Raw genomic sequence first — 13,696 nt, forward strand, 5'->3', positions numbered from 1 at the left:
AAAAAAAAACACAAGATTATCCTAAAATTTCACCACCTGCATAGCAAAAAATGTTTGACTCCTAAATTTTTACTTACCTTTAATTTTTCCACTTTTACTTTTTTCTTGGTTATGAATCTTTCATGTTAACAGACACATATACGATAACTAATTATTTATTCATTTCCTCTTATGAGGATTTAAGTCCAGGTAGTTCATAGAGGAGGAAGAAAGCTCTTAGAGCATTTAGCACTTTCTTGGAAGGAAAGGCAAAAAGGAAACAAAGCAATTAAGGAAAGGGTACAGAGTCAAAGGGATACAATATATGTCCCACCACAGCTCACACACACCCCATCTGTGCATATTTATGAAGACATCCTCCTTATACTGATGAATTACCAATGGTGTTCCTTCTGAGAATCCGGGTAGATTCTATCCCTCATTGGCCTCCCAACTGGGCTTCTTTGTATAGGACATAGAAAACTACCTAACTATGAGGAGCATGATCCACTAGAAGGAGTTTTATAAGAATATGTAGGGAAAAAGGAGGGCCTGGAAGAACATGTTGTTAATTTTATAACTTGGTAGGTAGGTCCTGAAGTGTTTTTACATATGAGAGCTTAACAAGACTTAGGAGTGGGATAATTAGGATGTAGAGAGGAGTCAGAAGATAAAGTATCCCTAGTAGGTAATTTCCCTAATGGGAGCTTTATATTGCAAAAAAATAGTTAAAGTGAGTGATATGTCATATGTGTGTATGAAGTCTGAAAATCACATACATTGTTCAAAAGTACTTATACTTTGTTCATCCATGCATAGCTTAGCTCAGTGCACATTTGTGTTTATTTCTCTGCCTATCCCTATGAAATTCCACATGTTAAAACTTCCTTAAGGAGTTAAACATACATATTTCTTTATGGGTCTTAGCTGGGAGAAAAATAAATGCTGAGAACATGAAGACTGATCAATAAATATTCAATAAAACAATTTCTATAAGAATAAGGATTCATATAACAATTAAAATTTAAACTTTAAAGAAACTAACTTAAATGTTTATGCCTCTCTAAACAATTCTTTGTGAAGGACTAACATGGTTTTCTTCATACTGTTCATAAGACACAATTGAGTTTGGACATGATCTAAATAATTAGGTTTTATTACAGGTTTGACGATGACATGATAGGTTCATGAACACTGGAAATAAATACACTAAAATCAGTACAACCATTTGGGGTATCAATTGAGCAGTAAAACTAAATACATTCCTACCACATTACTCAGCAAACCTATTTCTAGGTATACACCCCACAGAAAAGTCCAATTACTGCCATCAAGAGACACATGTAAGAATTTTCTAAACAACTTTATTCATAATAACCTGAAACTACTAACAATCCAAATATCCCTCAACAGGAGAATTTATTAATTGTGTTAGACTAAAACAATGGAATGCTGTACAACATTTTAAAACACACCATTGATATACACAAATAAAAAGAATGAATCTCAGAGACATAATACTGATCAAAAAAAAAGGCAAAGAAAATATGTACTGTGTGATTCCATTTATCAGAAATTCAAGAAAAAAAAACATCAATGGTGATAAATATTAAAATAATGATTAGCTTAACAGGGATGTGGAATGGGAATAATTGGTTTGGGAGGGGCACAGTGTTATCTGTACAAATGTATACTCTCCTGCTACCACCACCCAGTCAGGGTAAGGAGACTTCCAGTTCCATTCCAAAGTGCTCTGTCTCCAAAAGGGAAGACAAAGGTCTGCACATGCACATACACATGCACACATGCTCATTCAGCTACTTAAGATTAGTATATTCTATGTACTTTATCAGTCCTAAACCTTTAATAAGAAACTTGTAACTGATGCACAAAGGAAGCTTAAGTCCAAAATACCAAATTCAGTGATTACAAAGGCCTAAGAAACAATGTTGTTATTTAAGTATAAGCCAATCCATATTTTCATGTTATTCTACAAAAAGGGTTGTTCACCAATGATTACGTGGTATTTCATATTTGTAAAATATGGAAGGTTTGGCAGCCATTGGTTTTGAAAATTCTAGTTTGTGAGCGTATATACATGGTAGATTTGTATGAGATGTAAGCTTTATCACTATTTATTATATGTGCAAATTTCCTATACTTCCTTGATTCTGAGATGCACATCATTTTCATACCTCAACACTCCCAATGCAATTTGTTTATCAATCAGTGATGTATCATGGTTTAATTGGAGCATTTCCTACTTCTTAATGGTATGTACAATAATGATGTACATAATAGGGGTAGTATTGAGTAACATCTTGGATTCTGTAAAGTCTGATAGACGGATTTTCAGGTTTTTGCCATATACTTTATGCAGGCTCATGAACACACATAGTTATTAGATTTCAAAAGGATTCACACACTCCATAGTTTGTAACAACCAGACAGAGAATAAGCAAGTGAAATAGGCCAACCAGCAGTCCATGCATGGGTCCAGGGAGTGATGGGCCTTACAAAAGGGCAGCTGTGCCTTAGCACCGGGTAGTTTTGCTGTGCAGGAACACTGATATGATATTGCCAGATCTTCTAATTTGGGGAGAAAAGTGTAAAAAATCCAATTTATTGTATGAAATCTCTTAAACTGTAAATGTTGACTCAAATAGAAATCCTGTCCGTGATCTCTCTAGCTCATGGATGCCAGTGTGTGACTTCATTTGGAAGGTAAACTCTGTGAAGGCAGGACTCACTTTTCTGTTTTGTTTGATGAGTATTACAAATATCTACAATGCTACCTGCTGTGTAGCAGATGCTCAATAAATATGTTTTATGAATAAAGGTGATATTGAATCTCTCTGATACATGCAGAACATAGAGGAAGAAATTATAATTTACGAAATTTTTAAAATATCACTTTTGATAATACAGAAAGAATTTCTAATAATTGCTCCAAGTAGCATTTTAATTTGATGTATTGATTTGGAAATTATTAATGGAACAATTCAATATTTCAAATTGATTTTCATGCTGCTGACTAGCTAATTCCTATTTAATCTCCAAACTCATTCCATGTCCTTTTTCTGGAAGTCCCTTTCCTAAGAGCCTACTCAGAGCAGTCTGGGCTTGGCTTCAGCACAGTCCTTGTACCTGCCATGTACACTGATAGGCACATCTTTCCTTCTGGGGTTGCAAACTTCCTGAGGGCAGTCTGGTGTATGAATGTGTATCTCTTGACACAGGGTAAGCATTCAACAAATGACTGTCAATATTTTTTGTGACATTCATTTGCATAAGTAAAGGACTTTGAAGCTTGCTCTAATTCTGGCATCTGTACACTTTTTTTTTTTCTTGAATGACTTTCAGTTTGGCACAAATGCTCTGCTATTGCCTCACTTCTATATTTAGCAAATAATTTGAGCCTCTTTTAGGACTAAGCCATACTTCTGACCTGCAGAGATTCACAGTCTGAGAGAGGAGACACACGTGCTAATTGTAATGTTAAATGCCATAATAAAGGGTGAGAATGTGCTGTGAGAACATGGAGGGCATTCACTGTGTTGTGCAGAGTCTGGGAAGCAAAGGATTGAGATCTTTACCCAAGGTCAGCATTAGAGGAGGAAGTAGCTCTCAGCAAAAGGACTTAATTGTCCTTAATTATTGAGATTCATGTGCTACAGAATGCCCTGTATCTCAGTGGGCAACTCTCCCCATCACAGAACCTACCTCCCCACAAGGAAGGACTCTCTTAAAAAGGGGGACAGAAACAGGATGCAGAGAGCAGGCGAAAAAAAAGTCCATAGGTACTCATTTCCCATCCAAACGTCAGTAACAAGAAGAGACAACACACTTTACTAGCATCAGAAAGATTTGTATATTGTTAAGTCAGGGGGCAAGGAATTACTAAAAGGCAGGATTACAAGATAGCTAAAAGGTAGATATTGGAGTAAGATTCTTTGGGTCATGAAGGTATATGATGTTAGAACACAAGGAAGACGGATTCAAAAGAAAGAAATGGTCAATGTAGGAATAAACTGTCATAATAAAAAGATGCAATCAATCCCATCTTCTGATGCCATCTGGGAATCATTTATATATGTGTGCATTTGTGCTGTGCTACAATCCAAAGATCAGAGGTGGAACCTACTAACAAGAGATCTATACAGAAAATTTCTGAAAATTATGTCACTTTCATAATATTTCCAAAATTACAAAAATAAACAAAATTGAAGTCAAGTGAAGCATTTTGCTGATTCATTCCTTAAGTGATCTACCTAAGATCAAGGCATTAATCTAGAGATTAGCGGTGTTTAATTTTACCCCCAGCTTCTTGACCCTATGGGGCTCTTTTTCTTGGAGGAGTAAAAACACAGGCAAAAGTACCTATTGTTAGAGAGATTTCAGCCACATGTGATACATGAAGCTGGATATTGGATATTTGCTAACCAGGGCAGCTTTAACAATAAAATTACTGCTCTTTTTTTTTCCAAAATAATTCTCAAGAGTTTATTGTTAATAATGTGAACCAAACCAGAAATGGCCTTTTCCCTCTTTTATAATCATAAATCTTACAGTGGGGAGACAAAGTATGATGGTATCTATGCGAATACAATTTAGTTAAATAGCCACACTTTGCATATGAGTGGACACCATGCAAATAAATGTATACATTAAAATTGGACAGCACTTAAAGAGATTTAATAATTCATCCCATAGCCCCTGCAAATAAAAGGACCAAAACCCCATTTATGCGATTGTTAAAATATGGTGGATAATGATGCATTCATGTTTAATATTGCTAATAAATTTGAAATTTCACATTTTTATTGATAAACATTTTCTTGAAATGCAGTCTAGGAAGACAGAGTGTTAAATTTAAGTACTTTATAAATGAGAATTGTAGATAGCAATGTGATTAGTGGTGTAGCTGTGTCAAGAGCCATCTACCAACTTACCTGCGCTCCTTCAAGAACTCAGCAATGGTTTCCCTATTTCACTTTTATGTGCAACAAAATTGCACACAATTTTAGGGGGGAAAATTAGCATAGTAACAGAGTAATGATCACAGTAAATTTTGTGCTTCTCCCCTGTTGACTTAAATTACATACTTACAATATTTCAGTAAAAATATTTCATAGTCTGGCTTAGTATGTTGAAATATTTTGCCTATAGAATTCATTTATAGACTACTTAAGTCTCCTGTAAGATTACCTCTGGCATACACACCAAAAGGTATATTGTATGGCCAGACAATTTTCTGTCTAAATTATTTTAATTTATTGGAAACCATAAAACCACATTAATATTTCCATTTGAATAGGCCTTAATGAAATATATAGCTCAGGATATCCAAAGAATTCTTTTCCTTTTGGGTGAGTTCTAATAAAGTTTCAGAAAAAAAAAATGTGAAAGAAATGACTCATACATATGAGTCATTTCATAATTCCTCCTAAAATAGCCTAGAAAGCTAAAATATATTTTAAGGAAAAGTTTGCCATATTAAATTATTATACAAAATTTGTAGTGTTCTTTGTACTGTTTGCCCTCTGAATTGATTAGAATGTCTGATTTTCTGATTTTTATTTTATATCAGTGGTGGACTTTGTGTCTCATTCTTTTTCCTGTTAAGATTCCAGAAACTTATTTTATTAGAGATCCTCATACATTCCTCCTTACAAAGGACTTTATTAAGGTATATGTGGTGTATTTAATATTTGAAGTATTATTTGGTCTCTAGCTGCATGCATGAACTCACAGGTTAGCCTTTCCACATTTAACCCCAGCTTCTGGTAATAAGAATAGTGATGTGGTTAACTGAAGCATGTTTGGAAGAAGAAGCAAAGCTTGTCTACAAAATACTAACACTTGGATGATTCTGCACCCTGAGAAAAGAGCACCCGGTGAATTTTCTGGACTTTTTTCATGGCTGACTTGGGATACACTTGCATTGTCAAAGAGTGTGTTGACCTCTCTCTTTGATGCATATTGATTATGACAATCACCCTCCTTGCCCTGCAGGCCATGGAGGCACAGATACAGAACTTTGGACAGACGCCATCTCAGTTGCTTATTGAGCCACATCCGCCTCGGAGTTCTGCCATGCACCTGGTAAGACATCAGCATGTTGAGGTTTTTTTTTCTTTCTTTCTTTTGTACCTGGGTATAGAGCAAATAAAACATTGATTTTTAAAGGCTTCTCAATTTGCTACTGGTTAACTCTTCAGCATAAGTACATATTGGTACGCCAGGGAGAAAGAGATGGGAGTATGATTCTTAGTTTTGAATCCCACTAATTAAGCTAGCCCCATTTTAGAAATAAAATATAAAAATTAGCTATCTTCTCTGTGTATGCCTCTGCATAAACTCATTCATGCACATACAGGCATACAGACACATGCTGGCACCAAAATTAAATTACATTTGTAAATTACAGTGAAAATATAAACACAATATGATATTGCCAAATTTAATTTTGGATGACTGGGTGAGGTAAGGAGAATGTTCATTTTACAAAAGGGAAAGAAATACAGGGTTAATTTATGGCTACTGCAGAGAGGCTGTTGAACAGAGGGAGTGAGAATTTAAGGGCCCCGGAACCACACTTGTGCCAGACCCATCACTCACTAGTAGATGACTCAGGCAAAGTATTTAGATTCTTTAGTTCCTAATGAACGCTAGCCAATATCCTTGCCATACACTAATATTGAACCTTTATGCCCACTTCACAATGGAAAACTTCCTATCTTTTCATTTTAATCATATTTTAAAAGTCCATTTTCGTAACAACTGTCCCTTTTCAGTTTATCAGAATTTAGTAAATATTTCCCTCTTTAGCTGATTTTGAAGAAGGTAAAAATTTTCTTAGAATGTACTCTTAGAATGTATTTTAAACTAATTTTTCACCATTTTTTTGGCAAAAAAATGCCTGAGGCAAAAAAAATGTTTCCAAAATGAATTACAGTTCATCAATTTTGCTAGTCCATCATCAAGACATAAGTACCCTCATTTTGGAGTGATGTGTTCTGGATATAGTTGTGTGTGTGTGTGTGCGTGTATATGTGTGTGTGTGTGTGTGTGTATACATATATTTGTAAATATAAGTTGTTATTTGTGATTAAAGAATCATTCATTCCTTTCATTTGTTTAGCAAATTATCAATTATTTAACAAATTTTTATTGAGCCTTCTGTGTATCAGATATGATGTAAGCATTGGAGGTGCAGTGGCAGATAACTGTCAGCATTAGTTCAGCCAAACAGTTCCAGCTGCCTTGGTTAGTCAGTAATGAACTCTTTTCACTGCAGTTGGCCCTTCTGTTTGCACCAAGCACAGGCTTAACTCTCAGCCCCAGTATAGACGTGGAGATGTGACCTTGGAGCCTGGAGCTTCCAGATGAGGCATTTTTAATAAACTGTCCAGGAGAATATCTGTAACACTTTATTTTATGAAATGGTTTGGCAGAAGAATTTTTATTTCCTCCTTAGTTTTAATAATAATAATAATAATAATAATAGTTATCCTGGAGGAATGCCCAGTCAGAATTTATTACTTTCCTTGGGGAAATTGTTAGAGACTAAATTGGCATGGAACTTTTTAAAAAGAAAGATCTAAGCTTTCTAAGTTATTGTCATCAGAGGATTCATATATAGAGGAAACAATTATAAAACATGTATGGAAGCTAAATCATGATTCTTTCCAGCATTCTTATTTTGTGTTTTCTATATAATACTATTTATAGTGTTTTCTGGTACTTATAGTATCTACTTTCTATCAGGTCATGTACTAGTTGTTTTGAAAAACAAAGGTTAAAAAGAGAAAAAAAGAAGTAAAAGCATAGCCTCTCAGTAAACTCCCAATCTAGAAGGGAGAAAGGAGGCAGGCAATCGGTGCCAGAGCAGAAATGTGTGTGAAAACACTGACAGGGGAGCCCTCTGGCTGCTTTATGGAGACCATTATATATTTTAATTATTTAGACTGTAGCTGGGACCTCAGATCAGCCAGATAGAAATGAAGATATCAATCAATTCACTTTGTATTTCATATAACAATATCAGTCACTGATTGACAAATTTTTCCATCAAACTGATTTTTCAACTGTTCTGAACAATTAGGTTCCATCTTGTGGCTGTGTCTGTGAGCTAACTCTTGACATGGTAGTCTGGCTACATCCAAATTGAGACTAATTGTTAATCTTCCGGCATCCTGTATCAGTGATGTCAGAGTGCCTGCTGTCTTCTCTCTGTGCCATCCTCAAGTGAAAGCTGCTCTGTTTGGACAGACTTTGGCCAGTAGCACGGTTCAGATGGCTCGGATCTCCCTGCATGTGCTCATGCTAGCCTTATCTGTTATAACCTCCTCCTCCCCGCACCTTCCACTAACCTTGTTATCCCTTTTGTTTCCTTCTGTTCTCTTCCCTTTCTACTCAACAGTGTTTCCTTCCACAGAGCCCCCTCATGTTTAAAGATCAAATGCAACAGGATGTGATAATGGTGCTGAAGTTTCCATCAAATTCTCCAGTAACTCACGTGGCTGCCAACACCCTACCCCACCTGACCATCCCTGCAGTGGTAACAGTGACCTGCAGCCGTCTATTTGCAGTCAATAGATGGCACAACACAGTAGGTATGTGGTCCTAAGCAAGGCATTCACTGAAGAGTTAAGGTAAGAGAGGTGTTCTGGAGGTAGCTCTCCTTGGCAGATAATCCACAAGAAACAGCCCAGTGTATCATCATCAAGCCCAGCTAAATGACTCTGGTCTGTCATCTTCACTGTATTTTAGTGTTTATATATAGAGGTCCATGGTGTGTGGTTAAATGCTAAATACATCTTTGATAAACTGAAGCAGTTTTACAAATAATTCAGATCCTTCCTCTCCCTATTCTATCACTGACTTCCCACACTTCCACTTTATGCCATTTTAAACAAAAGTGAGTTTGAATTTGGATTTTCCAAATACTAGCTTCAAGTCCTCTTTCTTCAGTGTCATAAATTTATTTAGCAAATATTTGAATGGCCATTTTGCATATAGCACTTGGGATATAGCAATGAACAAGACAAACACCATCTCTATCCTTGTGGAACTTAAAAGTTTTTGAAAAAAGACTTTAAATAATTCAGTTATTTCACATGTTTACCCCATATTCCTTCCTAAATGTTCTACCCAGTACATCTTCAAGGATAAAATGCTGTCACAAAAATATAGACATGTTGATATGTATTTAACCTGGGCAGAAGTAGATATGACCAAATGATTTAGTTGGCCCAGTTTACCACTTAAGATCTCCCTGGAAGCCACAGGACTCCCACTGTTTCCAGACCTGAGCAGATGAGCCCTGCTGAGTTAGCCTGACTCTTTCTAGCCTGCTGACTTCTACTTTGCTCTGAAAAATACAGTGATTTACACGGTACCTTTATCTGTGAAGAGTTTGAAAGTATACCTATTTTATGGTTATTGATGACATTAACAACATGGGGTAGCACAACTGCCATTCAGTCAGAAGTATGCAGCAAACATCTGAAAGAAAAAAAAAAAGTATGACTTCATTATTCACAGGAGCCTTAGCCTATAGAAGTATTTTGTATAAAGGGAAAAATATAAAGTATGATTTTTTAAATTGTTCTTAGGTACTGTCTGTAATCATTTGAAAAAATGTAACTAATAAACTCAATCAAGCCCAAATGTTAATCCTCCAAAAGTAACTTTTAGTGATATTAAGATTTTAGGTATGGTATTTCATACCTTCAACAATCATATGTTAAAAGAGGGTTCCCTTGGGTGGAAGCCCCGGCTTCCACCCTACCCTATCCCAGGGAACCCATGCTCACATCATCCAGATTGGTAGCATGGTCTTTTCTCTGAGAGCAGACTTTGGTTGCCTGGTAACCCTGGCTTTCTGATAGATTCAAGAAGCATCATGATCCTGTTTCTTGTTTTTTGTTTTTTTTCTGTATTTTTTAATTATAATTTTTTAATTTTTATTTGTTATATATGACAATTTATCTTACAATTCATATTACACATATAGAGCACAATTTTTCATATCTTTGGTTGTACACAAAGTAGAGTTACATCCTTCGTGTCTTCTTCATACATGTACTTAGGGTAATGATGACCATCGCATTCCACCATCTTTCCTACCTCTGTGCCCCCTCCCTTCCCCTCTCTCCTCTTTTCCCCTTTGCCCTATCTAGAGTTCATTTAATCCTCCCATTCCCACCCTCTGTAGCATATTATGAATCAGCATCCTTAAATCAGAGAAGTCATTTGGCTTTTGGTTTTTGGGGATTGGCTAATTTCACTTAGCATTATATTCTCCAGCTCCATCCATTTATCTGCAAATGCCATGGTTTTATTATGTTTTAATGCTAAATACTATTCCATTGTGTATATATACCAACTTTTCTTTATCCATTCATCTACTGAAGGGCATTTCAGTTGGTTTCTCTGGGTATCCAGCTTTTTCTTATCAGTCTGTACAGCTTTATCCATATTATAGGTGAGTTTTTTAGGACTACCTACAAAGTCACACAATATGTCTGAATCATTATTAAAATAACTTACCACAATTTTTAAACAAATATGTATTTTGTGTAATCATGATATAACACAGCTTGTTAGGAAATTCTTTCTGATAATTTCATGATGGTTTTTTCTTTCTTTTTAAACCGTTAGGCCTCAGAGGAGCACCGGGTTACTCCTTGGATCAAGCCCATCATCTTCCCATTGAAATGGACCCATTAATTGGTAAGCTAACAAACAAAAATAAATTTTCATGGATACTGTCCACGTATTTTTACATGATTATTTTTCAAAAAAAAAAGATGGTTAAAAATATTTTTTCTGCTACAAAATTAATGGTCACATAGCATCCTATTACTGTCAAGGAGATGTATAAATCATAACATACCATTTAAAACCTTGGTACTAAAGCAATTTTTATGACATTTTCTTGTTATTATAAGAACAGGTCATTTAAGTTGATTATAAACAAAGCAAATAATTATAGATTGTCCTTTGTTTCAGCCTAAAGTATTCTTAAAAATTATACATTATTTAAAATATAAAGATTTGCAGAGATTGTTAATGGAAACTAATACTGAAGAACACATTTTCTAGAAATCTCTATTGAATAGTGCTAAACATTTTTTAAATATTTCATATGAATTGCAAACTCATGAGCTATAGTGCTTGTGGCAGATTTTGAAAATATTTTCAAATAATTACATACACATACCAGCCATATAATCCCGAGCATGCCTTTAATCTTTCTAGGACTCTCAGTTTCATATCTCTGAGATGGTTTATAATAATGTTTATTCTGCCTATCCGAAATTATTCAGAAAATTAAAATAAGAAAAAGAACTAAAAATATTTTGAAAAATTATTGAGCTATATACAATTTATTGTGTTTTATTCTTATAGTAATTCAGTTTTCATCTTTGAACTAAGAGACTATGGCCATTTCTATTCATAACATATAACTCCATATAAAATGGCTTTTATGTGTCTTGGAAAGGACACAAGGTTCAGGACTAGGAGTATCTTTAGAGTCTAGCTATCTATTCCTCTGTCCAGCAGAGGAACAGACATTGACAATGAATTATATAGCTAGTGTGTAACCATAGAAAATTTAATAACTCTATTCTAATTTTTCTAGAACCAATTAGATAGTTTTGCAGCAACCCAGGACCTTTGGTTTGCTTTTCCTTTATTGCCTTTTTTATAAATATAGTTCTTCTTTCCCTAGTAATTATTTTTATAGCATTAGTAGATATCTACAAATAGTGGCACTTTTAGATTTAATTGGTGTTAGAGAGTGGTGGTGGTGGTGACCTTCTACATCTGCATTTTCTGTTTAAGAATTCAGCTTGGGGATTTCTCCTGAAAGGATGGCCTAGCGTAGGGGACAGGCTGGCATCCAGACAGGCACTGGGGAAATCAGATGTGTCTCTGAGTTCCTGACTTTATTCAGATTCAATCCCAGTGCTGTACACTGAATCTTTGCCTGTCTCTTTCCTCCCCCATCTCTCTCCCATCTTTTTTTATTCCTCTCCTCCCTGCCAGCCCATTCTGGAAAGGCCTTCTGTTTGTTGACAATCCAGGTCTTTAAAGCTGATGACCTAAAGCTCCCTGTGGGGCTTCCCACACAACAAAATCCCTTCCTCAGATCTCTACCTTCTTCTCTCCACATGAATTGTAAATGCCATCAGAAAATGACAGATTGGCAAATGTTAGGATATTTTTTCTTGTATAGCATACTTCATATCATATTTATCCTTCATTTGGTTCTCATTGGACACTAATGAGCTTGTGCACACCAACCATCTAGAGAACTAAATACATTTAAATATTTTTATTATGTCTTAACTTCATTGTATTGATTTCTTCATACTCTTCTTTTTTATCAGTGGAGGAAGAACGAACGTTTCTGGGATAGTTTTTAAATATATATATGTGTTTCCTAAATAATCCCTGCTACTAAGGAAATTTATATTCCTCAAGAGAAAATATCAGAATCATAATAATATTGTAGTTTTAAAAATCTATTTCTAGATAAATAAGGATAAAATTATTTTTGTCCCCTTTGAGTGCTTGGTGAAATTCTTTGAAATCCTTCTTTAAATTCTATTTATTTTTAGCCAATAACTCTGGTGTGAACAAACGACAGATCACAGACCTCGTGGACCAGAGTATACAAATCAATGCACATTGTTTCGTGGTCACTGCAGATAATCGATATATTCTTATCTGTGGATTCTGGGATAAAAGCTTCAGAGTTTATTCTACAGAAACAGGTAATCTTGACTATGAAATAGTTTGTTCTCTTTAAAATAACTATTGCTACAAATCAGAGCTTACATGAAATTATACTAAATATTATAGGCATTTCCATCATTTGCCAGATTTGAGTCAGTGGTCAGGATTCAAATTAGATATTCACATTAGAAGCTAAGTAACTAATTTTAACACCATCCATTTCTGAACTTTAGCATGATCCCTGAATTTGTATGACAAATGTGATTGTTTTCTCCTCCAAGTTCATATCCAGTGAATGATCTTAAAACTCCCTTTAGTCTAGTTCAAATTATGAAGAGAAAAATAATGTGATTGTTATCTTTTAAAATCTTTTATTAAAAATTCCAAGTAACATTCTTGTATCAGTTCTCAGAAATAGGAATTGTAACTAAATTCAAAGGGTCTATAGATTCACTTCACACAGATTTAGTGAAATAAAGCTAAGCTGTTACCATCTAAATAAAAAGAGTAATTAAGGAAACCTGTCATTTCTGTACTGCAGGGAAATTGACTCAGATTGTATTTGGCCACTGGGATGTGGTAACATGTCTGGCCCGGTCAGAGTCGTACATTGGAGGGGATTGCTACATCGTGTCTGGATCTCGGGATGCCACCTTGCTTCTCTGGTACTGGAGTGGGCGGCACCATATCATAGGAGACAACCCCAATAGCAGTGAGTATTTATCTAGAATTATTCTGTCAGTTTATAACTTAAATGTATTTTGCATTTTTGATGTTCCTAATAGGTTTTCCTGAGACTGTAAGGATTTTAAAATGTGAAAATTTAAGTGGCAGAAATCTTCATCTCATCGGAATGTAGCTATGTTCAGAGTATAAACAAACACTAATGCTTTGAGCCTGGGACCCCAGATTCCCTCCCTCTGACCTGTTTGTCTGTCATCCACAGTGTCCAGGCATCCACACA

At 35.3% G+C, this 13,696-nt stretch overlaps 1 protein-coding gene across 6 annotated transcripts in view; it reads left to right on the forward strand.

Moving 5' to 3' along the window:
• The window catches only part of NBEA (neurobeachin), a 638,449-nt gene that overhangs the window by 609,906 nt on the left and 14,847 nt on the right, over nt 1-13,696 (forward strand). For 2 of the 6 annotated variants that reach the window (XM_081293195.1, XM_081293197.1), the window contains exons 49-54: nt 5,570-5,668; nt 5,995-6,084; nt 8,405-8,597; nt 10,648-10,719; nt 12,615-12,770; nt 13,274-13,444. In XM_081293195.1, the coding sequence (XP_081149321.1) occupies nt 5,570-5,668; nt 5,995-6,084; nt 8,405-8,597; nt 10,648-10,719; nt 12,615-12,770; nt 13,274-13,444 (781 nt within the window). The remainder of the gene's footprint in view (nt 1-5,569; nt 5,669-5,994; nt 6,085-8,404; nt 8,598-10,647; nt 10,720-12,614; nt 12,771-13,273; nt 13,445-13,696) is intronic. The other 4 variants (XM_081293196.1, XM_081293198.1, XM_081293199.1 and 1 more) reach the window with 4 other exon arrangements.

The sequence above is a fragment of the Spermophilus citellus genome (genome assembly GCF_964194105.1).
Source record: "Spermophilus citellus genome assembly, chromosome: 1".
Lineage (NCBI taxonomy): Eukaryota > Metazoa > Chordata > Mammalia > Rodentia > Sciuridae > Spermophilus > Spermophilus citellus.